Source organism: Coturnix japonica, chromosome 1 (assembly GCF_054131305.1).
Source record: "Coturnix japonica strain WE chromosome 1, WE-NBRP24, whole genome shotgun sequence".
Taxonomy (NCBI): Eukaryota; Metazoa; Chordata; class Aves; order Galliformes; family Phasianidae; genus Coturnix; species Coturnix japonica.
Window position 1 is genome coordinate 58,268,024 of NC_140663.1, and position 24,280 is coordinate 58,292,303.

Below are 24,280 nucleotides of genomic sequence, written 5' to 3' on the forward strand. Positions count from 1 at the left end.
GAACGAAGGGATTACAAAGCAGAGCCTGGGAAGGATATGGGGGTGGGGGAGTGAGAATTGCTGTAGCAGCAGTGTGCAGGGAAAAATGCATGAGAGAATGCTGCCTAACATCTCTCTCAACATAAATGAATAAAATCCGAGAGGTTTGGTATAGAACTGAACAAATAACAGATTCTGACTCTCTTGCATAGCTCACACAGCACTGATCATTTGCACAGTTAATTTGAGAAGAAGGTTTAAGAGGAAGAAAAGAAGCTTTAATGGAAGAATGACAAGCAAAGAAGATTTTCCCAGTAACATCCTGTCTTCTTATAAAGGGAAGGAGATTTTAGTGTTAGAAAGGAATGAATGGGCCTCTTGATTGTTCACAATTATTGCATTCGGCAGGGAAACCTGAAACTAATTCGTATTTGCGGCCTACAGTTATCAAAACTGACAAGTACTCTGTGGGTTTATAGAAAAGTGATGAAACAAAAAAATGTTAAAAACAAACATTCCTTGACACGAGTCTTAGTATCAAACTAATGTCTGTTCAGGTGACTTTCACACTAAAATACACCACATGGTTCAGCTCCTACCTCACACTGTAAGGAGTCAGCACTGTAAGAATGGCTTCTTAGGGGAAATGAGTATCTGCTGACCATGGTGGTTGCTTTTTAACGTTAAGGCTATAAAGTTTTGTTAAGTAACTCCTAAAAACAAAAGTGTGTATTCTCGTGAACTTAGCATATACCAGACTACAGCAGCAAAACAAGGATTGGAAGGTTGGAAGAATTTTTGCCTTTTTTTCCCTCTTTTTTTTAACATTTATTTATGAATAGAAATAGTTACGTAACATATATTTGACAACATCTAGTTCTGTACAGCATAAATTCTAATTCTGTATTAAACTTCCATGCAATTAACAGTAGGAGAAAATAACTGACAAAAATACCTTCTTTTTTGATTAACTTATTCAGGAATGAAGACTTATGAGATAGATTATGCATCTGTTCACCCCCACATAGAAACAGCTGAACTCTGTGGCTAATTTAACTGAATCTGATGTAGGGATGTATACACACATACACACAGATACGTGTATATATTTATAAACATACATATATTGCAAATTTAACAAAAATAGGTAGTCAATTAAACATGACTATGTTTGTTCTATTGCTGAATCAGAGTGGCAGAAAGGACAGGTTAGGATGTGCTCATCCAGACAGCATGCATCCCATGGGAGATAGTTAGGAAACACAAGAGACAACTGGAAATATAATGAGATGGTTTAGAGATATAATGGTGGGCAGCTGGGGTATAAATATAGAGTAGGAAGATACGTGTGACTTAGAGGAACAGCTGAAACCTAGAGAAGATGTGGAGACCTATAGGAGATTATAGGCAGACAGAAAGTGATGCCAGGCAGTGGTAGGGAGGCAGATATGCAAAACAGCACACAGATCTGTAAGAAACCAGGCTTCATTATTTCTGCTGCTCAACTGACCAATTGATCTATATTGTATTTTCTGTTAGTGTAGGAAATGCTGTAATTATCCTTTCAGATGGAGAATAATGGTGAATTGATGGAAATGGTAACTGGCATGTTGATTCTAGGGCAGGAGGCACAAATGAGAGGTTATGTTCCAATAGAAAAATCAAGTGTAGGCTGTAGGTATAGGTGAGGATACTATGAGGAGAATAGCCAAAGCAAGAACACAAATGTAGACCTCCCTCAAGCTTATGGGCAGGAAGAACATCCCACATCTAATCTCCCTAAATAAATACAGAGGTTAGTTATAGAAACTTACTGAGAATGAGGGAACAGGAAGGCTGTTCCCTAAGAATGAGTTGAATACTGCATCATAAGGAATGTGACCCTCACTGATTAAGTCTTTTCCTCCAGAAAGAGGAATAACAAACTTAGAGCTCTGTCCTAGTGAAGGAAACCACACTCAGAAGATCATTATATAGGATAGAAAGCTACAAGTTAAGAGCTTATCTAACAAACTCCCTTTTTTTTTTATACAGGAATAATTCTTTGCAAGAAAGAAATAAATCTTCATAGGAAAAGGAAAGTGTAGGCACTGGGTGAGCTTTGCTTTACAATTTACTGATACTGCACTACATTTAGGTCCAGTCATGATCTCCTTCTTTTGCCTTAAAAAAAAAAACACAAAAGAAAACCGAAAAAGTCACAATGCAGTAACAAACTGCAGCAGTCAGCAAACAAAAAGTCTCATCAAAGCCAAGGAATGGTTTAAACTCATATTAGTTAAAAGAACGTGAACTTAGATTGAGGTGAGAGGTACCCATCTGAAATGGTAACACATTGTTCACATTGTATTGAGCCTCTAATCTTTTAAAGTCTTATAGGTATTGAAAGTCAAAATCAATTGTTTGCATAACATCTCAGAAAATGGGGCCCTGAGTGAATTTTCAGTAATACGTCACCAATTTAGGTAATAAAATATTAATAAAGTAATGACTGAATATGCCTTGGGGGATAAAAGTCCACAGATCTAAAAAAAACCCCACACCAAGTAATTTTCAGAAACAAAAGACAAATTATATGAAAGGGCGATGAATGGTAATCTAGAGATGCCTCTGAAAATGGTAAAGATACTAAGACCCCTCATGTGAGTGCTTTTCTAGATGTAAATGGAAATGAGGACGTTCACAAAATCAAATACCACAGTTTGAAGCACAGATAGCAAGTTAAGTTAGGGAAATACATTTTTCAGCTTTGACAGTTAATGGTTTTCAACAGTAACATTAGAGTTTATCTCTAGTGTGCCCAGTTCTTGAAAGCCTTATGCTTCTTTCAACTGCAGCTGGAGAAGCAGGAGCTCTGTTTCATCAAAATCTAAAGAGGAAGTCCATACTGTTGCTCTGTTGTTCTGTAAAGCCATTTTGAGATCATGAAGCTCAAAACTCCACTCTTGTAGAGTGAACACACAATGGATGGCCTGAATATGCAAAAGAAGGAGATTATTTCCTCCCTCACTCAAGGAAGGAACTGGAGAAATGATGGTTATGACAAGAGAACAAAAGAAGGGGCAAAAAAGCTGTTGCTCTCAAGATCACCACAATAAAGCTGTCACAGGTCAGCCAGCTTCAAGATGCAAGTTCATCAATCACTAGAGGCAGGCAACTGGATCTTTCCAAGCAAAGGAAGTATCTTCAACCTCATTGCTCACCAGGTTGAATCAGAAACAACCTCCAGAAGCTGAACAGCCATAACATGAAATCATGATGGGTGCCTAGGTAACACTGATTAATGAATGCATATGATTTTACCACATCCTAATGACTGAGGTAGGAAAATGATTTGTTTAGGAACACCTGCACTGTTACGTGCAAGTATATACTTTATTCTCTGGCCCTAACTCTCGCTGTTTTAAGCGCACTGATACAGAAGATGAAAGAACTATACCAATACAAAGTAGAAGGGTAATCAATGTTTTCTACTTACAATGACTGCAAAATACTGCATATTTCAAAGAAGGAAATGGAAAGCAGCACCCAACTCTGCTGGTGCTCAGAAGCAGAACTGGGTGAACTGCTGTTAATGAATGAAGGCCTCGAGTGAGAAAAAAAAAGATTAGGTAAGGTGGGAGAAAGCAATTAGGGAGAAGCGAAGGTGAAAGAGCAGCAAGCGAAAGTCAGAAGAGCTAACAAAGGTTTGAAGAGCAAAGCAAAGAATGTCAGAGAAGCAACTGAAAGTATTCCAGGGGAAAAAAGTTCCATACAGTAAAGCAGGAAAAAAAATACCCGAACATATCACTACTTCGGAAACTATGCAAATGTGTAACACAGTACTCACTGCATCTCGCCTAGCATATTCATCCTCTCCACGGTACTGGGGCCACCCTGGCCCCCCCGGCTGGCCATGCCCTGCTCTGCCTGAGGGGATCTCCACTTGTTGACCTCCGATCCTGCTAGCAATTCCCACCTGAGTGAGGTGCTGTATCTGAGAACCTTAAAAGCAAATATTGTTTTTTCATCTTTATACATTCAAGTTTGTAGGGCAGACAAATGACAACATAAAACCTTGTTGGGAGCAGAGACAAGAAGAAAGTGGAGCTCTGTTTCTATGTAATTAAAAAAAAAAAAAAATCAGCAGAAAGAAGGCTGTCAGTGTAGAACAAAGAAGGAAAAGTTATGTGCATTTTGTGCAGTTCGTTTGAGTGTGGTGCTTTTTATTGCCACTGCACTGAAGGAAGAGGTTGAGATACATGCATCTCAGATGCACACTGCACTTCATTCCAAAAACATGCCAACCCTTTTCAAATAGCACTTACCAAAAGCCCTGGCAATGCTTTCATGTAAATTACTTAGCAGCAAAGACAAGATATGTGCTGCTGTGGTATACCTTATTTGCCTCACCCTGCTACATCCTGACTCCCTAAACTGCTTTCTGTTCCATCTCTCACACAAATTCAACACATGATCATATAAGAGTATAGTTCTTCCATCTTTGCTTCATGGTTAAATATTAAACGATGCTGTCGTTGGCTAACGAGAAGGTCAGAACATACTGTATCTTGTTTCAGGCTGAAAGCTAACCCCTTCCTTTCTAACTCCCCTCAACTGCTTTCAAACATACCAAAGGATAGTTATCATCATTAATTGTAAGAGACATGCAACAACATGACAGCTTTCCTTTTTTCCTAAATTTCCTCCCAAAAGGAAACAACATTTATTTTAAGAATATATTGGAAATTAGACACATTTAATTAACCCTGTGATAAGTAATACATAACTGTATGCATGTGTGTGCACGAGTACAAAAACGGGAGGAAAAGACAAAAACAGTGTGATTTATGTGTTGTAAAATTATTTCATATTCATATTTTCCCCTCAAAAAACATCCAATCTTCAAGAAGCTTGATAGCTACGTATACTTATGCTGAAGGACAGTTAATAATCATCTGAATCCAGAAGATGCATGAGAATAGTGTGAATCAGAGAGTAAAATAATCATCAGCCTGTAACAGCCATTCCATCTCTGTCCTTTTCATGCATTTAACAGAGGAGAGCAGATACCAAAAATAGGACTCAGAAGTATACGACTGTATTTTTAGTCTTTTTCAACTCCCTGGGAAGAAAACATTTGTCTGGAAGAAAATTAACTGTGGCATTTGCATAATAATAGAATATATTATTATTAGAAGCAGCGTTTGCTGCTTAATTGCCATGTGATGTTAGAATTTTCTTCATGATAGAGCTGATGAGCACTACAGAATTTATCTCACTACCAAGTCAGCAAGAGATAATATCTTCAGAAACTAAAAGATCTTGCTTTTACACATATATTTTCAGGAAAAGAAATGAAAAATAATAAAGATGCAGAAAAATATTCATTAACTATTTTTATTTAGTAGGCTATTTGGGATGCATCAATTAGCTCATTTGGCAAAAACAGCAGAGTGGTCTGCAGCAGAAAGTCAACACGCACCATACACTAAGAATTTTCCATATGCTTTTTTTTTTTAATAAAAAAAATACGTTGTGTGATAAACATTGCTTGTCAGACACTAAAAAAGTGTCAAAGTACTGCCTTTTTGGGCAAGGCCATGTGTATGCAAAGTTAACCTCTCCACTGGACTGCTTTTTTGGTGCTGAAAATGAGGGCCACAATTAAAGTAGAGCAGCTGAAGAACAACGATGCCTTAATGGTGATCTCAGAGTAAGAAGAGATAAAGAAAGGGACCTGCTATTTATTGCGTGTTCAACTCAAGAATTGTACCTGCAGTGCTTCCAACTGGTCGTGGTCGTGCCACCGACGGCATTTCCTCTGAGTATACCCCTCTGGAGGAATACTGAACCTCAGGCGGCTGCTGGTCTGGATGCATTAACTCTGCAGGTTGAAGAAAACCTGGCCCAAAGTTCTGCCTGTGGAACAGTGAGGACTCAGGATTACAATAAGAAAACTGCCTAATTAATAACAGTATACCTCCTACAACATCTCCTTACGATGTCTTCAAACTATGGTTTTACCTTAAACACACAAAAAAAGTCCGAGGGGTACATTCCCCCTCCATGTCCTGCATCACAGATAAAAATGAGCTAGAAACTCTACCAAGAACTTCATGCAAGCATTTTTACAAGTTGCAGCTTCTTCAGTGCAGAGGAAAAATCCCATAGATCTTGTTTTCCCCTTGGGGAAAAATCATCAGGGAGAAGAAGAAAACAGTTTTCATACAGTAAGCAGAGCAGTGATGGAGCTGCTTGCTGTAGCAATGTATCTAACTCTTATTCAAGAATTGCCAGGCTCACAGTTTAGTTCTACGTCAAACCACACATTCTGCGTCACACGTGTATTTCATAAACTGATATGATTTCCTCTGATCACTCTCCAGGAAATTTTCAAAAGCTTGAAAATTCTCTTCAAGATTCATCAAACTACAGAAAACTGTCATTAGCACATAGGAAGAGAGCTGCAATACATCCTACAATTAATGTTTCCTATAATTCAGGCTGGTGCTTGTAGTCAATGTTAACAACAGAAACTGTTGTTGAACTTCCCTCATTAACTGAGTCAACATAATGGAACTGATAAAAGAAATGTAGAATGGGAGTAGAGAAGGAGATGGAAATGCCGCTTTCTCTATGACTTATATGAGCACACCTTCACCCTGATATGGTGAGGTTACTTTTTAAAAGAATGATGGCAACTGAGTTTTCAAGAATTATCAGCTCCTTTCAGTATGGTGGATGTGTGAGTACCAAAACTGTAGGTACTTAGGTTACTAGGCTAATCTTTCCTAGATTCCAGGTATGATTAAAGAAAAGAGACATGCTCCTCAACAGGTATTACAGGTACTCAAAGCAAAAGGTTAGGCTGACTGAATCATTTTCTGCAGGAGGCTGTCTCTCACAGCTAATTATGAAGAAACAAAGTGAGATGAACACTGTAAGTCAGGCGCATGAGGTTATACTAACTGAAGATGGGTTTAATTTTATATTCCTTTTTTACCACAAGATGCACCTAATCTCTTCAGGGCAACTCACTGTCACTTATCCCATTTTTCAACACCTCCTTTTACAGTGAAATTCCATGTCTGAATCTAATTCAACCTTTTCATTTGCACTGTATTTGGAAAGCTGATCACCTTTGTAAGATGAGCAGATAACAAAGAAAGCCAAGATAATAACAGAGTCAAATAAAACCAAATAAGAACCTACTAAGCCCAGAACAAGTAGTAAAATAAAGCACTAGCTACTTGGCATACAGTATTACATGAAGGATGCTCAAGAGGTTCAAACTGCAGCAGTCCCACATGGAAGTGCCAGAATATCTCTAGCTCCCTTGCATTCATTTCCAACAGTCCACGCAGTGGATTTTCAGTCAGATTTACAAGCTCATTAAAATAAATGCCTGAACGAGTAGCTAATGTTTAACAGCGTCACTTCTATTATTTTAATTGCTCCTAACAGTAAGGATGCAATCATTCAACTATAGTGCAGAGCTGGAGTCTTGATAAGACTTACAATTTTTGATGGTGCCTTTTAAAAAATAGTCTTCTCAACATTACTGAAAAGGTATTATTTTTCTATCTTTCTTTTTTTTTTTTTTTTTTTTTTCTTTCTGAAAGGCCAGGAAGTATTTCCTTATTGCTGATGGGTTTGTAGTTGAAAGGTGCAAGTTTAATAACCCACCGCTTCTCTTCCCAATTTTCTTTGTAATAGATAGATATAACTACTCTTTAACATTAACCTGAGGTCAACAGAAGTGTACAAAATGGGACACATGTTTGAATCTGTATCACCGAGGATTGCTAGTGCTGCCTCCTATTTCCAGACTGTGATCCAGCCGTAGCTTAGCACATGCAAAAGATGATTCAGTCTCAAGTTAGTTAATTAGCTATGGAGATATTGTCCCCAGAATCAATTTTACACCAGTGAGCCGCTATAGCCAGCTATCTCTGTGGTATTATGCAACATTCATTTTTTAGTAGAAGTTGTTCATTATGCTGTTATGTTTGTACAGCTGCTATGTGTACTGGGTCATTCACATACAATTTTTTTTTTACCCAAGTTGGTTCCAGCCCATTAAAGATGATGACTGCATTTGTACGGAGAAGAGAACAGTAGATTACCCAACTATTCCATGCATTGGATATTGAGGCCAATGGACTATTTCACTGATACGTGCCGCACATCTAACCATACGGAACACAGATCCCTTTTTCTTCCTCTGGTTAGTGTGTTGCTTCTATCAATTTGTTTATCACAAGCTTCACAATTTGAGCATAAGCCCCATTCCAAAACCATGAGAACTCTTTCCTTGTCTTCTACCAACCCAGCTTTAAGAAATCTTTTTATAGGAATCCAAGGACTGATAAACTTTTGAACAAAAAATACACTGCAAAGATGAAATCTGTAACATGGGTTACAGCACTTTCATGACTAATTCAACATGTTTTCCCTGACCCTGTAACAGAAAAACAAAGAGACAAATCCCAGTAACTGAAACAATCAGCTTTGACCAAGAACTGAGAAAATGTGCTTGCAGACTCCTCCTTTTCTAGTATGTCCTTTCAAAATAGGGCTGCAGAACAAAGAATGTTTTTTGTATCAATTTTGAAGCTGAAGAATCATCAAATTTTCATGGCAGCAAAGACAAGGTGGAATTTTATGAATGACGTGGATACCACTGGTGCTTCAAATCATATGATGAGATGTATGACAGAGCAGCAGAAAGCCACCTTTTTTGTCCATTTGGTTTCTGTAGCATAGAGAGTCTGTATGCTGTGACTCAAGAGTCTAACTTCATGTGTTGTTAGCACACAGACACCAGACAGAAGTCACTTGGATGACTGCTTCTTCTCTTTACATCATTCTCCCACGGTAACTCCAGAAGATGGAATATTTGTTCCTCATTGATTTTATAGTAGTAGGCCTGTTAGGTATGCTTTCACTATGATGGTCATCATGCTCTGAAATTTGTTCTCAGCTTGGTTAGAAATGGAATGAATCTGTTAGTCATCTGCAAGCTTATGTGAGTGTGTGCTATCCTGAGGCTACAGAAATAAGATGAAAGCGAGAGTACTCGGAGATATACATGCATCCGAGTAACTGTTTCAGGCTCTCTGAAACCTGAAACTCGGTGGTTTACTCAGTATTTGAAATGATATCTCCACTGCCAAGGGGCTAGAAACACATTTCTTTTTCAGCGGAGGCTTGGATTCCATACAGTATACATATGTCATTCATGTCACATAAAGAAATTACACAGGTTGGATCTGTATTCACATTACTTTTCATTTATAATATACTTTGCATAATAATATACCTGTGCCAGTAAGAACTCTGGAGGAGGAAATGCAAAGAAAATAGTATATGATAATTCCATCATTGAAACGCTACCTTGGTAGGAGACCCGGTGCTGCTGGCGGAGTCATTCCAAATTCCACATATCTCTGTCAGATGAAAGAAACCAAATGAATTAAAATGTATACCCTGGGAAGTCCACTGTCAGATTTTCAAGTGATGAAGTGAAGAGATTACTAGGCCTACGTATGTGATTGGACTGCAACCTTAACAGTTTGTTTCTACAAACCCAATGTCACAAGGTAAGGGAAGGACTGTTACAGTGGGATAGCGGTGCCTTTTGTCTGATCAGGTTCTACAAGGTACTTAAAAACCTTTCAAAAACACTCTTCTCTTTGGTTGGACCATAAGGTGATCCCCACTGGGTGAAAGCAGTTCCCCTCCCCACCCATGTAGGCCTGCTGCTTACCGGCTGTCCTGTAGAGACCCCGGGTGGCGTGACAGCTGTGGAACTGGCTGCTTGGCTGCTGGGAGCTACCAAGGCAAAAGCATCATCCAGGAGCGAGTGCATGGTCTGCCGAGCCTCTTCTATGGATGGCTGTGGTGGGATGTACTGGGAGACTGGGTGGGAAGGCAGGCCGGGAAACTTTCCCAGATCTGCTGAAGATGATGTTTGAGGCTCAGGAGGCAAATCTGGATCAGACTGGAGAAAACATAAAAAAGGTAAAGGGCAGCCAGGCAGAAGATCAAGCAGCCAGCTCAGAAGTGAGCGATGTTCTCTTGCAAGACCCAGAATGAGATGAAATAGTTGAGTACCAGTGCTGGACAAAACCTGTCCATTACCCTCCCTGCTTACACACGCACAGACAAAACACCAGCTGCACAAATGCTTCATTCAGTGTGATCTGAAATGCTCTGATCTGCGGTAAGGCAGTGGTGCTTGGCACAGCAGTTCCTCAGGTATAACAAACCACAGTTTGCAAGCACGTATATGAAGTGGTACAGTGAGCATTTTCTCCACCCAGAAAAGACTGTCCACATCTCTGTCTCCTCTGAAGTTTTTCAGTTCTGAGAAATTAGCTTACAGTTGATCACATCAGTAGTAATATTAAGCAACTGTAGGAAAACACACAAAGGGAACTGTTGAGAAGTTAGGGTGCTAGATGCATGGAACATGGGTGCACTGTCTGAATAGGATTGACGTAAGTCCTTCATTGCAGTAATACCTGAGGCATGCATTGCAATTACTACCTGAGATCTTACCAGATGGGTCTATCGTTTATCAGTAACAGGAAATTAAACGAGCTTTGCAGCAGCAGACTAAATATTTAAGCTCATTCTTGTCACTGTACACAGACTGCAAAATCAGTCACAGAGATGCAAAAGCCTCAACTTCAACAGGAACTTAGCATTCTGAGTACTGTCTTGCTACTGATGCCAAAGGGGCTGAACTCACAGTGTGATAAGTCTTAATTAAATAGCTTCAGATGATAATTCATTCTGCTGCAGCATGACATTAAAATCATCACACTCTTGTTTGAATGCAGAGGGAGACTAAAGAAATCAGCATTACAGCTACTTGACTGCATATGCAGCTAATGGTGAAATTTTTGAAGTTATTAAATCATCTTTCAAGATAAACACTATCCAGAGGTTTTAAATATTGGCATTATGCTCAGTAAAGTTTGCTTTGAAATGGGTAAAGATGCCTAAGTATAGTTTCTGACAAGGACATGATTGAACAGAAGCATTCTCCAGTGTCTGCCTTTCTTAAACAGGAAACAGAAAATTAATTGTTGAGACACTGTACCAGAATTATTTTAAGCAACTTTGGCACAAAGATACAATAGTCTTTCATTAATAGTTAATTCACACATTCTAAAGATGATAAAATTTATCATGAAAATAACCAAATCTTTCACTCTGGGAGAGCAAAGGGTAAATTTTACATATGAATACATACATGCAGCAAACTGGACTAGAGCAAAGCTATGTTCAATGCACTGTGGAACATGCCAAGCACACTTTTATGTGCATAATACAGTGGCATTAATGAAAACATGGTTTTAGTTCTTGGCTTCTTCTAGGAACAGTTGGCAGAATGTCATGGCTTCAAACTGACAAATTGCCAATGAAGTCCTTATTTCACTTGGATTTACATATTAATTACTTATGTCGGAAACTATCCACACAGATCACAATTAGAAAGAATAAATCCTTCCCATGTCACAACTGTCGTTACAACCATCAGAACCCTCCTGTCATTCAAGAGACATACATACAATATACGCAGAGTTATTGACTCCTGGAGGCCGCTTGTACGTCCCATCACTATCAGTTGTGATTAACCTGTCCTTTTCCGCATCGATAGGACTACCGTTTATCTGATGCCGCCGGCGCTGCTTTGGAGAACGTTTTGCACGAGAGCTGAATACAAAGCAAACAAAAAGGCAGAGAGAGAGAAAGGAAAAAAAATATGCCTTGTTTTATCGAAGGAATATGTAAAAGGCTAACTCTGCTTATGAGTTTGTCCTTAAAATTCAGAATCTCCACCTTAAGTTGTTCAAGGATTTTCTTATTTTTGATCTTTTTGCAGTCATAAAAATGTTACTTCTTGAAGCTCAAGTTTTCCCAGTTTCTTTTTTAGAGCTTACGTTATAATTTTGATCTCTCTAAACCACACAAGAATGAGGTAAATCAAAGGCAGAGCAAACGCCAAAGTATTTTAAAACGATTTTCATGCATTTGGGTTTACTCATTTTTTCTTGAGAATTCACCCATGAAAACTTGTAGAAGAATACATTTGAAAACAAAACATACTGACATATGCTGAAACAAATAAAAATGTTTAGAACAACCCCAACCCTTTCGACTAACCAACTCAAAGATAACTGAGGATCAAAATGACTCTAAGCTCTGAAAGTTCAGAAGTAAAAGTCTGATATCCTTTGGACTTTGACCCTAAAAGAAAACTGATCTTTCCCATCTTTGAAACCCCTACCTTTTCCTGGGCTCTATGAAGACTGTAGGCACACTGCCTCCAGGGTCTAAGATCTTGTCAATCTGCATCTGTGCCTTGCGGTATATTCTGTGCTGTTCTTTGGAGTCAACCACCACCACATCATCCACAACTGGAAATTCATAGTGCCCTTTGCGCTTGGCACGAAGACGAATCTTGTTGCGGTGATGCTCGATCTCAGATTTATGCCTTAGGGCTGTCTGTATCTTAAAGAAGAAAGAGGAAGAAAATCAACCGCATTTTTATGTGTAGATTTTGCAAGCAGAACTTTCTGCTGCCCTTTTGCAAACCTCTGCTTTTCACCTCAGTATCTGACCCCATTCCCTTCAAAATCTCTGATGGATTAAAATAAGCCATACAAATCTTAAACATGCTTTCTTTCTTGGATATCTCCTTGTGTAGATGTGATATACATAATAGGATTATATGTAATTGAACAGCATGCCCAATTAGAGAGGTAAAAAGTCATTAATGAAGGGCAAGAGAAACACAAAAAGGTGAGGCCACTTGGCAGAAGTGATACCAGACTAAGAAAATAAGACTGATCAACGCAAGCTACTTTTACTTGTCAAACAGAGGTATCTTATCAATAATGTTGAAGTCTGCCACTCATTTCCACTAAATACAAGAATATAAAGTGTTAACTGACCTCTCTGCTGTACATTCAAAGCTGACAGAAGCTAGGGAGAACTGTAGCAGCAACACTAGGTCCCATGTCCCCAGATGAACATTATCTCTACAGCTACTTGCAGACTGAGTTTTCATGCTGCTTTCCAGTCTTTTGTCAGACTCCCCGGAGTGCATCTCATCATCTGGGGAAAGCTACTGTAATACCATTCCTGTACTTTCTGGTCCAATTCTCACTAAAGTCATTCTTATCAGCAAAAAAGACCTGGGCATCAGATCAGTCCACAACAACTGCTCTACCTGTAATGGACTCATTTGGGAACAAAGCAGCAGTAAATTAAAAAACACTTAAAATTGATTTTTGTAGTTTCTCTAATGAAAACCCCCAAAAGGCATTACAAGGATGCAAGCCAAACTGCTTCTAATTTATGGTTAGAATTTTATCATTCTTCTGTCAATATAATCAGATGTATACTTCATTGTCCCTCTTGCCTATGTACACTACATATGTGCATTTTCCTCTCTTCTGTATGTTAGTGAGAAACACAGTACCTTAACACAGTTAAGTTAAAGCTTTCAATAGTCTTCCACTCTCTATTATGGGAAGATGCCATCTTACAGTGCATACAAAACCAGGGTGCAGATAAACAGTGTTGTCAGGCAGTTATGATGTGGTTTTACAACACATTATCTTTCTCTCTTAATGCCCCAGGCATGCTCTTATTCTGCTCAGAGCAATCTGAGCATCAGAGAAGGCAGGAAGTTTCTGTATGTTTACTGTCAGATAAACACATCAGAAGTTGGAAGCAATATATGTGCTGCAAATTCACACTCTAGGATGTCCTAAAATAACTTGCTTGTATAATTCATATCCTGAGTTGCTGAAAAGCCAGAAGAATGATGCAGAATGAAACCCGATGTTTCAGAGACAGGTGTTTCAACTCTTATACAAGTCTCACTATTGTAAATCACGCCCGACCAACTAGCAAAGGGATGATAACACAATGTACCCTGTCAAGATGTCCTTCTTAGTGCTTAAGTTTCAGCTTAGGTAACACAACAGGTTGTGTGATCTGTCTGCACAGAAACAAGATTTCTGAAACGTGTCAAAATTCAACTGCACAGGAACTAATTAGGAACTCCTGATAACAAGAAACTGGATCCTTTTCACTTCCCTTTTGGTTGGGCATACGGTTCCCCACAAGCACTCAAAACACTTAACAAATACCTCTTTATTAATTTTGTTGGTTTCTGCTACTCGATCAGAAAGCACAGAATTCTGAACTGGAGGTGCTGCCATTGGTTGCATAGCAATCAGCTGGATCTTGCTTGGGACCCGTCTACTGGCATCGGAGGAACGCGACATCCGATCCACATGTTCAAAGATGGAGGCTAAGGAGTGCTGCTCATTGCCACTGCTGCTCTGAGGAGGTCCTGAATTACCAGAACAAACAAAGAGTAAAGCAGTGCTACTAAGGTTATCCCAGTCAAATGACAAGCTCCACAGATGCTATGCTATGAGACTTTGCCATGTTTTCCGTCTGTGTTTGATTTACCCTATAGGCCTCCCATCTGATTCGCATTTATCGTACAACAAGTTTGCCCAGCAGTTTGCAAATTACAAACATTTTGTCACTACATTTTCAGAAGATGAGCCGTCATTCTTTATTTCTGTAAATCAAACCCTTGGCATTTGTAAACCCTCAACGTCTCCATGTGCTCTGGTCTACAAAAGGCTGTTAATGCACACCCTGCTAATGGTTCCTCTTATCGGCACTTATGGAGATTGAAATTCCACAGACAGAATTTCCAAGAGCAGTAAAAGATGTCACACTGCAAAATGCAGTTATTCAGCGATAGCAATACATCTACTAAACAAAAAAGACTGGAAAATCCACACAAAGAATTTTACAGACATTTTACTGATCTGAAGCTCTTAAAGCACTGTTTTCTTCTTTGTCACAGGATAAACTGTTAAAAACAGTGGCAACACTCCCAATTCTCATATTGATAAACCGATTTTCACCATAAAGTACAATCAAAGACTACAGTTTGTGACTCTTCCTATGGATGAGCACAACAGAGTACAAGGATATGGTACCACATCCTCAGATGGATTTCCAGTAACACACTATGGTTCTCTGGTTCAAATCAGAAGAAAGAATACAATTGTACACTTCCAGTTGTTGATCAACCTGACCCAACCACAACAGACAGAAAGGAAAACAGCTACTACAGTGTGTTTGCACTGACCCTGTGCACTAACCCTAACAAAGCACAGGGTTCAGAAGACTGAAAGCCATCTTATATAGAAAACTACAGCAGATGACTTTCTCCTTCCTTCTCTAGCACAAGAAAGGGAGCAGGAGACAAATGGTATACTTCATTATATTCACATCAGATGGAAAGCAAACTGCCCACATACTAAAAAAAATTGCCATTTTTCATATTTCTCAGTCTTGATCAACGCATTGTCAAATATACACATTTATAAATGATTCGTACATTGCATCATTATGTGCATCATTTATAAACATGACTTCCCTATTCAACAAGTGTCCTTAAAGAGAAGGTAAACAGTTCACTTCAAGATTGGCTCCCCACACATTTCAGTAGGCACAAAGCCTAAACAAAATGTATCTACATCTCTGCGGGGTCTATCTCTATGTTCTTTATTACTTGTCATCTTCACAGTCATTCATGGGAAACTGTTTTCATTTTGTAAAAATATATGGAAGTTCCACTACCAAGTAAGGCTCTACAGTAAAATTAAACACTACTCTCTTCTGTAGAAAAGACACAAAAAAAAAGTCTAAGTTTCCCCTGGTCTTTAAATCCTCTCTGCATGTACACTAAATGTGTCTACAAGGACAAATCGAGATGGAAATACAGCAAAGTATATAAGAAAACCCAGAATTGTGTAGTGTTGCCAACATACTGTGTGAGACAGCTTCAAACCTAATCGGAGTTCCTTTATAAGATTTGACAACGAATGATTTCTCATTTCAAATTACTTCTATTGCACTATTTTTCACCATTAGAAACTCTTCTGTACAAAGCTAGTAGATGGCACTATTCGACAGAAAATTTGATCTCTTCCTAGACAGTTGAGGTTGATGAAAAACGTAGAGGAATTAATACAGAAATACTGGACGGAACAGTTTTAAATAGCTAGTTCATATAGATCATGTATCAGGATCGATACCCCCTGGGTCGAAATGGCTAATTAAACAAGTGTCAGGAAAATTAATTGCTCTGTAGGATGCTGCTTTCAAATGAAAACCAGTAGAGTGGGAGACAGATGAAGGCAAGAAACAGCAACCAAGGTGTATAAAGCTTAATCCAAAATCATGTGAGGCCAACAGGAATCTCCCAGTGACCCAATGAAATTGGAATCATCCTACATTATGCACTTTCATATGAGTTTCACACAGTTTGTGAGCTACTAGATTACGTGTCTCATTCATGACTCTCTTCAGTCAGTAGTACAAAACCAACAAAGGAAAGCATTATAGACAGCCTTTCACCTATCCATCCCTATTACTATAAAATGGAAATTGGTATTAGAGACCACGGCCCTTAATTTACCACTGGATACGGTATGCACTCTCAAAGACAGTGTCAGCTTTCTCCTGTCCCATCTTCCCTGTATCTCAGTCCTGAGAACTGAAACGCTATTTCATGGGAAAACATTCATGTTTCTTTGTAAGCAGCCTGCGTTTGTCTCAGTAAGAAGGCAAAATAAAAGGATCTGTAACTTGTTTATACCATGCTAAATTTCAGGATCAACAGTTAACCACAGTTTTGATTCCTTCACAGTGAGAATGTAGAATAATCTGAAAGAATCTGGAGAAAATTAGAAAAACTGGTTTATACCATATGGCTATAGTTTGTGTTTTTGAGATCTTTTAATACATCAATAGCTAAAAAGCAATTTTGTTTTATTTCTTAGAGTGAGAAATCCTTCCATGCTCAAGATGTATCTACAGCTACATCAACACCTCTATTCCTACTTGCATACTAGCTCTGATTACTTACCCACTCTGTTTGCTCCTGACAACATAAAGGAAAAAGAAGAAACAACACAGTAATTATTACAAATAATTCAGCTGGAATGGCAAGTGGAAAAAACACAGCAATAAGATGTTTGTGTTTACTTCTGGATGAAATGCATAAACTTGGATCCAATTGCCAAGCCACAGCTGCACAAAACAGGGGCTCAATCTGCCGTTTAACAAACACAGAGGCCTCTCCAGGCAGTGAGGCCAATTATGAATGGTAAAAATAGTCCCGTGATTGCCAAACCAGAGGCACCAAACAATGAAGACACAGTATGTGTAGGTAAAAAAGGACACATTTCATACAATATTTTTGCTGCCTCTGTCAGATAATTCAGGCATAGTAATATCTGACATTTCTACAGCAAAAGGACTTGTTAAACCTTACATGAAGTGTTAAGGTAGATGGAAAAACTGAGACAAAAATGGGGTCCCTAGGTAAGAGGAAATGAAACAGTACAAAATCAGGGTGACAGAACGGAAGTCATAAACCAACCATCCTGTCTGAGATTACCTCTGTCATAGTATAATCGTTTTCTTAAATATTTACTTGGGTATGATTTCTTGTCCTTAGAGCAAACCTAAGGCACTGAAAGTATACAGTATTTTTATAAACTGCATAGCATGCATTGCTGGCTGAATGTACACACTGATCTATTAGGAAGTATAACTTTCTAGTCATATTAGCAGATCTTTCATTTTTTTCTTGCACTTTTGTCATAGAGCAAAATGTGCTCTATCACCATTGTTCTTCCAGGAGGAGCACACATTATGGAAGTTCAAGACACACACACTATGCAATCTGTGGTTTAACCAGTAAAGTCCTAGTGTTTTATACTGACTGTCTTACATATTAATCAAAATCCCATTTCTTCAACATGAACATGCACTGCAGAATGTGTGCTATGATCTGAATTTCACCGGCACTGCATTCCTCAGTAATCACCTCATACTTCAGTAGGTATTTTGTAGAATATGTGGAAAAACATTCAGTACACCAAAACAGACTACCCATATTATGATATTTTCCTCTTCTCAGTTTCTGCTGCCACCAAGGCCATATGTATTAAGAACAGATGGTGAAATCACAAGCTTCTTTAACACGTATTCAGTACCAGCCTAGAGATTGTGATTTAAGCCAAAGTTCTGGTAAGTAAAATCTCAAGCAAGGATCAAGCCATCTAAACTAAAAAAGCTCTCAGAAGCAACACTGCAAGTTTGTGTACGTACAGCTAGATACAGACTTTTAAACAGGAAAACACATTTTTTAAATGTTTTAAATAAAAAAATGGAAGTCATCTTGTGGTGTTTCCATCAACTTTAAAACAAATAAGGGAATATAACTTATGGTTCCTCCAAGGAAAATGGTGGCATCTCAATGCTAAGAAGACAGTTCTTTACAAAAAATAAAATAAAATAAATTAGCTGTTTTTGATGTATTAGCTCTGGATTTTCCTCTTTCCAAAACACAGCCATGAAGGCATCCTCACAAAGGGATCTTTTGGTTTTGTTTCATCTATTGAAATGGAAGACCTTCATACCATTCATTCGGCATGTATGGAAGACCTTCACACCATTCACTCTAGCAAACTTTTGCATGTAAGGGCTTAAAAGGAGTGAACCTTCTTTCTTCCACTCTCCCACATGCCCCCAGAAAACCTCCTTCCATTTAGGAGTAATTGCAGTGGTCACCTTGGTAGTAATCACGCAGACAGTTATACAAGCAGTAGATTCATTTCATTGCCAAATATAGATTTAGAGTAGTTATAGCGCTAGATTAACTCTTCAACCAAGTAGAGCACTGCTAATGTACACAAGTTTTGTTTTGTTTTTATTTTAAGTAAAAAAAACCAGCAAGTAACGCACCTTTCTTTGTGGCTCTGCGTGGTTTACCCTCATGTGCAACAGCTGATGGTCTTGCAGTTTCTTCCCCTGTCTCTCTCCCACTGGATTGTTCACTTGCGGTGGAATCAGCGTCTGATGGTGAAATTCTGACACAAAGATTAAAAAACATGACAGAAGTTTACAAAGGAATACAGATCTCACAAGCAAAGAACTTTCTGTTGATATGCCTTGCAAAGGCTGCTAATATTTTCTTCTGTTTAAAATAAATTATCACAGACATTCATTGTGTTACTGTCGCTGTGTGTGAAAGCTGACTGCAACAGAACTCACGCATAACAAGACTTCCTACTGATCTTTCCTTAAACATTTTCTTCAAGAATGTATTACATGACCAAGAAGCAGGCTTACTGTTCAGATAGAGAAGAACTATATTAGCATGAGGAAAACTACACAGGCAATTATTTTAATATATAAACTTGGTAAATTGGCGCTCTCTTGCTAACACTACAGGTCCATGCACATGCTTTTCCTGCCTCGTTAAACACAGAGCTATTTGGACACACTACTTTTAAGTATTTATCCCATGCAGTCATGAGATGCCTAAAAACATTTGTTGCTTCTCAATTATACACACAATCTGAGAAAAAAAAAAACAAACAAATATAAAAAAACAAACCCTCGCCTCCCCAGATTTTCTCCAGATCTGCATTACTGCATCTTTTTTCTAATATGGAATGGATGGGCAAGGCTTTTTCTTCTATTGTCTTTTTCTTGGTTCAGCAGAGTGTAAGAATCATAGAATGGCTTGGGTTGGAAGGGACCTTAAATCCCATCCATTCCCATCCCCTGCCATGGGCAGGGCTGCCACCCAGCAGCTCAGGCTGCCCAGGGTCCCATCCAACCTGGCCTCAAGCACCTTCAGGGATGGGGCACCCACAGCTTCTCTGGGCAGCTGTGCCAGTGCCTCACTGCCCTCTAAAGAATTTCTTCCTAACATCTAACTGAATTCTCCCTTCTTTTAGCTTAAAGTCATTCCCCCTTGTGCTGTCACTATCACATGCAAAAAGACCATATAAAAAGTCATTCTACCTCCTGTTTATAAGCTCCCCTCAAAAACTGGAAGGAAATGGGGTTCTGCATACACTAGTGACTTTCTGTTTCATGTCATTGTACCTTGTTTTCCTTCATATTCTTACTTCAGTAAGATGTAAATTACCACTAAATACATCATAGGAATAGGCAATAGTGCCAAGCCAGCACCAGCCATTCTTCTGAAGTTCTGCAGAGTACATGGCTGCATCCTTTCCAGCCAAAACAACAGGTCCAGCTGGGGACTAGAGATGCTGTGCTTTCTGATCCCCGTTGTTTTTCTTGTTTACTGTCTTTCACTGATACTCACATCAGCACTGCATGTACTGGCATGCAGCATACAATCCTGAATTGCTCTGTGATGAAGTGAATTCTGTATTTTCTCATAAAATAGAAAACAGCTAAAAACAACAGAATACACTACAGTAACATTTAATGTTTCAGCTTCTCCCTCGGGGAATAAGTGTTTTACATCTGAAGCTGATATGTCAGCATGTTATGGAGATGATACTGACATCTCCATAGCTAAGCCTAAAGAGAGATTTGCTTTTAGGGATGAAAGAGGGAGGGAAATTCTCTCCTTCAGTTTCAAGTGGTTGAATTTAGAAACTTAAAAACATATAGTTGTTCCAAATTTGATCAACAATTTATTGTTGTCTTCTGGGACAGCATTAAGATGTCAGCTTCTGAAAAATCTCCCTGCCTCCTCTCCTGAATCGTTTGGGATGAAGTGCAGTAATAACCTCAAATTTAAATGTTGCTAACACTTACATGTGTGAACATATATTCCCCTCCTCCTAATGAGACACTTTTGATCTTTTAAAAAGGCATAAGAACACTTGTCCTTCTGATTTGTATTAATTTAATTAAGCTACACCAACATGAGTTAGATATTTTTTTGCCATTATTTTCCTATATAGCCCAACTTCTACTGTATCATTAGTAGTCTCTTACTTGCAGTGCCTATATGGAGTTAGGCTTAGCACCTGGGAAGTTAGAAATGGAACTTTATGAAGCTCACATAGGGAGAAGCCAGAATCTTAGGGCAGCCAGGCTTCAGAGGAAGCACAGAAGGCTGTGCAGAGGAGCAAGATGTGCCACGGATCTGCAGCTGAGAAAGAACCACCATTGTTTTCTTCCAAGCTTATTCAACACTGCCCTTGTTTTTCTCCTGAATGCAGCAGCATGTAGGTACAAGCACAAGGGGATGCAAAGCAGCAAACAAAGGAGTGAAAAAATATGAAAGGAAAGGTGAGAAAGAAGAATTAATGGAAAGTGAAATAGGGAAGTGCTCTGCACTGAGGAGCTGTTTGGACTCATAACAGCACTCCTGTCTTCCAGGTTCCTTTTTTCCTTTTCTTTCTTACCTACTGCCTTCCCACTTTGCCTTATTTATTTATGTATTTATTTTAATGAAAATACCCTCCTTTAGTGCACAGCTGTTACAGCTTCTCCCTTCTGGTGAGACACATTCATATCATATGATTAAAGGAAAACACTAGGAAATAAATGCTTGGGGTTGACAAACCGTTCACCACTTGCACTGCTGTCAGTTATCAGACCTTTTTGTGAGCTACGATAGCAATCAGACAACCACAACAAAAAATACTGGTCTTCCCTCAATTTTGTAGATAATGCTTATTCCTGGAAATTCTGACTTATCATACAAAGAACGATTACTACTAAGAGCACTGAAACACATCACTAACAGTCAATGCTTCTCGTTTGATTTTAGTCACCTGCTGCCTTGGTAGCTAGGAATGGCCACAGAGAGAATGCACCAGAAAGCACACACTTGGTCTTTGCAGTACACAAGTAACAGACTGGCTCCAACCAACCTAGCTGCATCCTAAACACTCCTCTTAACTGGGCATGTGGCCATTAAGAGAAGAAAAGACACCGAATTCTCACAACTTCATGCAATCTGAAGCTAGATATAACTCTACTGGCCCAGGAGAAAACACAAATTCCAGAGCTCTGGAATTGACTTCTGCCCACTGATACTGCCCTAAAAATACAGTAAACAGCACTCATCTTCCACAGCTTGTTTTTCTTCCTCTGTGAACTGACCTCCCTCTGTGTCGGACAGTCTTTGAAGGTTTTGTGGAAGCCTTGGACTTGGGGCTGGGAACATCTCCATTTTCAGATGGGGTAGTGTCCTTAATAGGTCCTGGTAAAGGAGCTGGCTCATGGATAATCAGGACATCATCTTTATTGTGTTGGCCCAGATGCTGCTTAGCAAAATCAAAGCCTTTTACGCTGGGGGCTTGTAGCTGCAAGAGAAGAAGAAAGACAAAAAATAAGAACTGTGAGTGACAATGAGTAGAAGGCTTTGGTTAAGATCCACGAACAATAGCCATTAGGATGGCTAGCATATGGTAGCCTCAAAAATGAACGTAAGAGTGCTGTAGGGAGAAAAAAAACCTCATGATTTTGTAATTTCACTTCAGTAGATGATACATGGTTTAAAACCCTACATAAATATGTTGCTTCTAAATCTCATTTTCCCAGCTACTTTTTCAGATTTAATCATTGTGCAAGAAGCCTTCTGTATACTTTAGCTGCAAGATTGTAAGTGGCCATGTACAGATTCAAAGGGCTACCATTTTCAGGTCACACTTCCATTTGTTCCAGCTACAATAAGTAAAGTTAAGTAAATTGAACAGTGTAAATTGAACAGCTGATCCTCCACATTTTGAGAACCCCAAATCTGCAGGATGTCCATGAGTGCTCATATCAACAGCTAGCTCATCTGAGGAAAGAGAAAATTAATATAGATCTGAGTTACATGGCAGCCTGGTAATGACTTCAGAAAATGGCACAGATGCCTCCAGAAAAATATTCCAAATCAAGTTCTTGAATCAAGAACTCTATGCTGAGTAGAAGGAAAAATATATAAAAGGCTTTCCATTTTAGAGAAATGAGACATTTGTCCTAGATATCATCTTATCAGACAGCAACAGATTCAGCGTCTTCTTTAAGAAGACACTGAGTCAAGCTAACCCCTTCCCTAACTATTTACAAAACAGCTAATCTCACCTTGTCTGTGGCTTGCTTCAGACTTAATTAAATCAAGTCCACACGTTTCAAGCTTCCCTACAAATTTTTGAGTGCTTTGAAACAATCAGAAATCACAAGAAAGTAATTAAGACAAAGCTTTTCTTTGAGTAACACTCAATTTTTAAGTAGTTTGGGAGTTGAAAGGGGAAAGAAATCTTGACAACTCCAGTTTTCAAAGTGTTTGCACACATGCTCACTACACAGCATACACACAGAAACCCGTGTGTTCCTGAAGCTGATTTCTTGCAGAGCGAAGTATGTGTTGTAGTGCATTTTATGGGTGCATCAAGTTCCAGATGTTTAATGAACCCCCTTTCAAAAAGCTTGGCATGCCAACACAGCTAACTGCAGGCTTGTCTGATACCATGCCAAAGATAAGCTTGCCTAAGGAATATACTGAAACAATCTCTTCAAAATATTTTCTTAGTAAGCAAACATTTTCCAAATGGTTCAAAAGGTGGTCATATAAAAGCAAAATGCTTATTTAGACCAGTAGATGGCAATAAAAGCTCTCTTGTAAAGTCTGAGAAATACCTGAATGGTTGAGGCTTTAGAGTTCACTTCTGACCAAATGTGTGAGCTTATTACTGGAGCATATCTGAATGTCTTCCACTGTACTGAGTTTTTTCTTGAGTCTACAGCAGTTACTTCAATCGAGCATTACAGGTGACAATTACTGAACTTAGGTAAATCCTGGCAAGCATTGATTCAAAAATGGCACTGTTGAGCTAGACCAGGTGAAGGTGTGATTGGCTTTCCCAGTATTGGACATACTAGTATGGCTTCAGTAAGACTGCTACCTCCAAAGCATTTCAGCATATCTTAATCAAGCCTTTAGGCCAAACTATGGAGTTGTGTTGGTTTTGCATACCCTTGGGGAGTAACACATGTAAAAATAGACATTTTTAAATATTTTGACTTAGATGGAGCACTCTTATTCCATGTTGCAGTCTAACATAACCTTTTGTTTAAGCACAGTTAGAGAAACCAATATATGTATGTGTACGTACATCACAGCATATGTACGCACATATGTTTATCTGCAAACAGATCTTATAGAAATTGTATTAGAACACTATTAGCACTGCAAAGGCAAGCCACACACACTTTAAGAGTTGGCACTGGTAAGACTGTCTGAACAACCAATTACACTTAAGTCCTCTCATGTATAGGCACTGCAGCAGAGATTTGAAGTAAATATCATAAATTCATTTAATCCATAGGATCTACCTTGCTCTCTCCCACCTTGCTGAATCCACAGCACAGGCTGCGCCTTCTGCTATTAGTCAAAGTTGGGCAGGATTAAACAGCATTATTCCTA

The 24,280-nt window shown here is 38.9% G+C and overlaps 1 protein-coding gene across 3 annotated transcripts in view; it reads right to left on the reverse strand.

Moving 5' to 3' along the window:
- Nucleotides 1-24,280, reverse strand: part of KIAA1549 (KIAA1549 ortholog) — a 118,603-nt gene that overhangs the window by 3,577 nt on the left and 90,746 nt on the right. Inside the window, exons 11-19 of one of the 3 annotated variants that reach the window (XM_015867211.3) lie at nt 21,970-22,172; nt 18,832-18,956; nt 14,136-14,341; nt 12,263-12,486; nt 11,544-11,688; nt 9,731-9,964; nt 9,358-9,410; nt 5,735-5,880; nt 3,809-3,963 (exon numbers count right to left, since the gene is read on the reverse strand). In XM_015867211.3, coding sequence (XP_015722697.2) covers nt 3,809-3,963; nt 5,735-5,880; nt 9,358-9,410; nt 9,731-9,964; nt 11,544-11,688; nt 12,263-12,486; nt 14,136-14,341; nt 18,832-18,956; nt 21,970-22,172 — 1,491 coding nt within the window. The remainder of the gene's footprint in view (nt 1-3,808; nt 3,964-5,734; nt 5,881-9,357; nt 9,411-9,730; nt 9,965-11,543; nt 11,689-12,262; nt 12,487-14,135; nt 14,342-18,831; nt 18,957-21,969; nt 22,173-24,280) is intronic. The other 2 variants (XM_015867220.3, XM_015867229.3) reach the window with 2 other exon arrangements.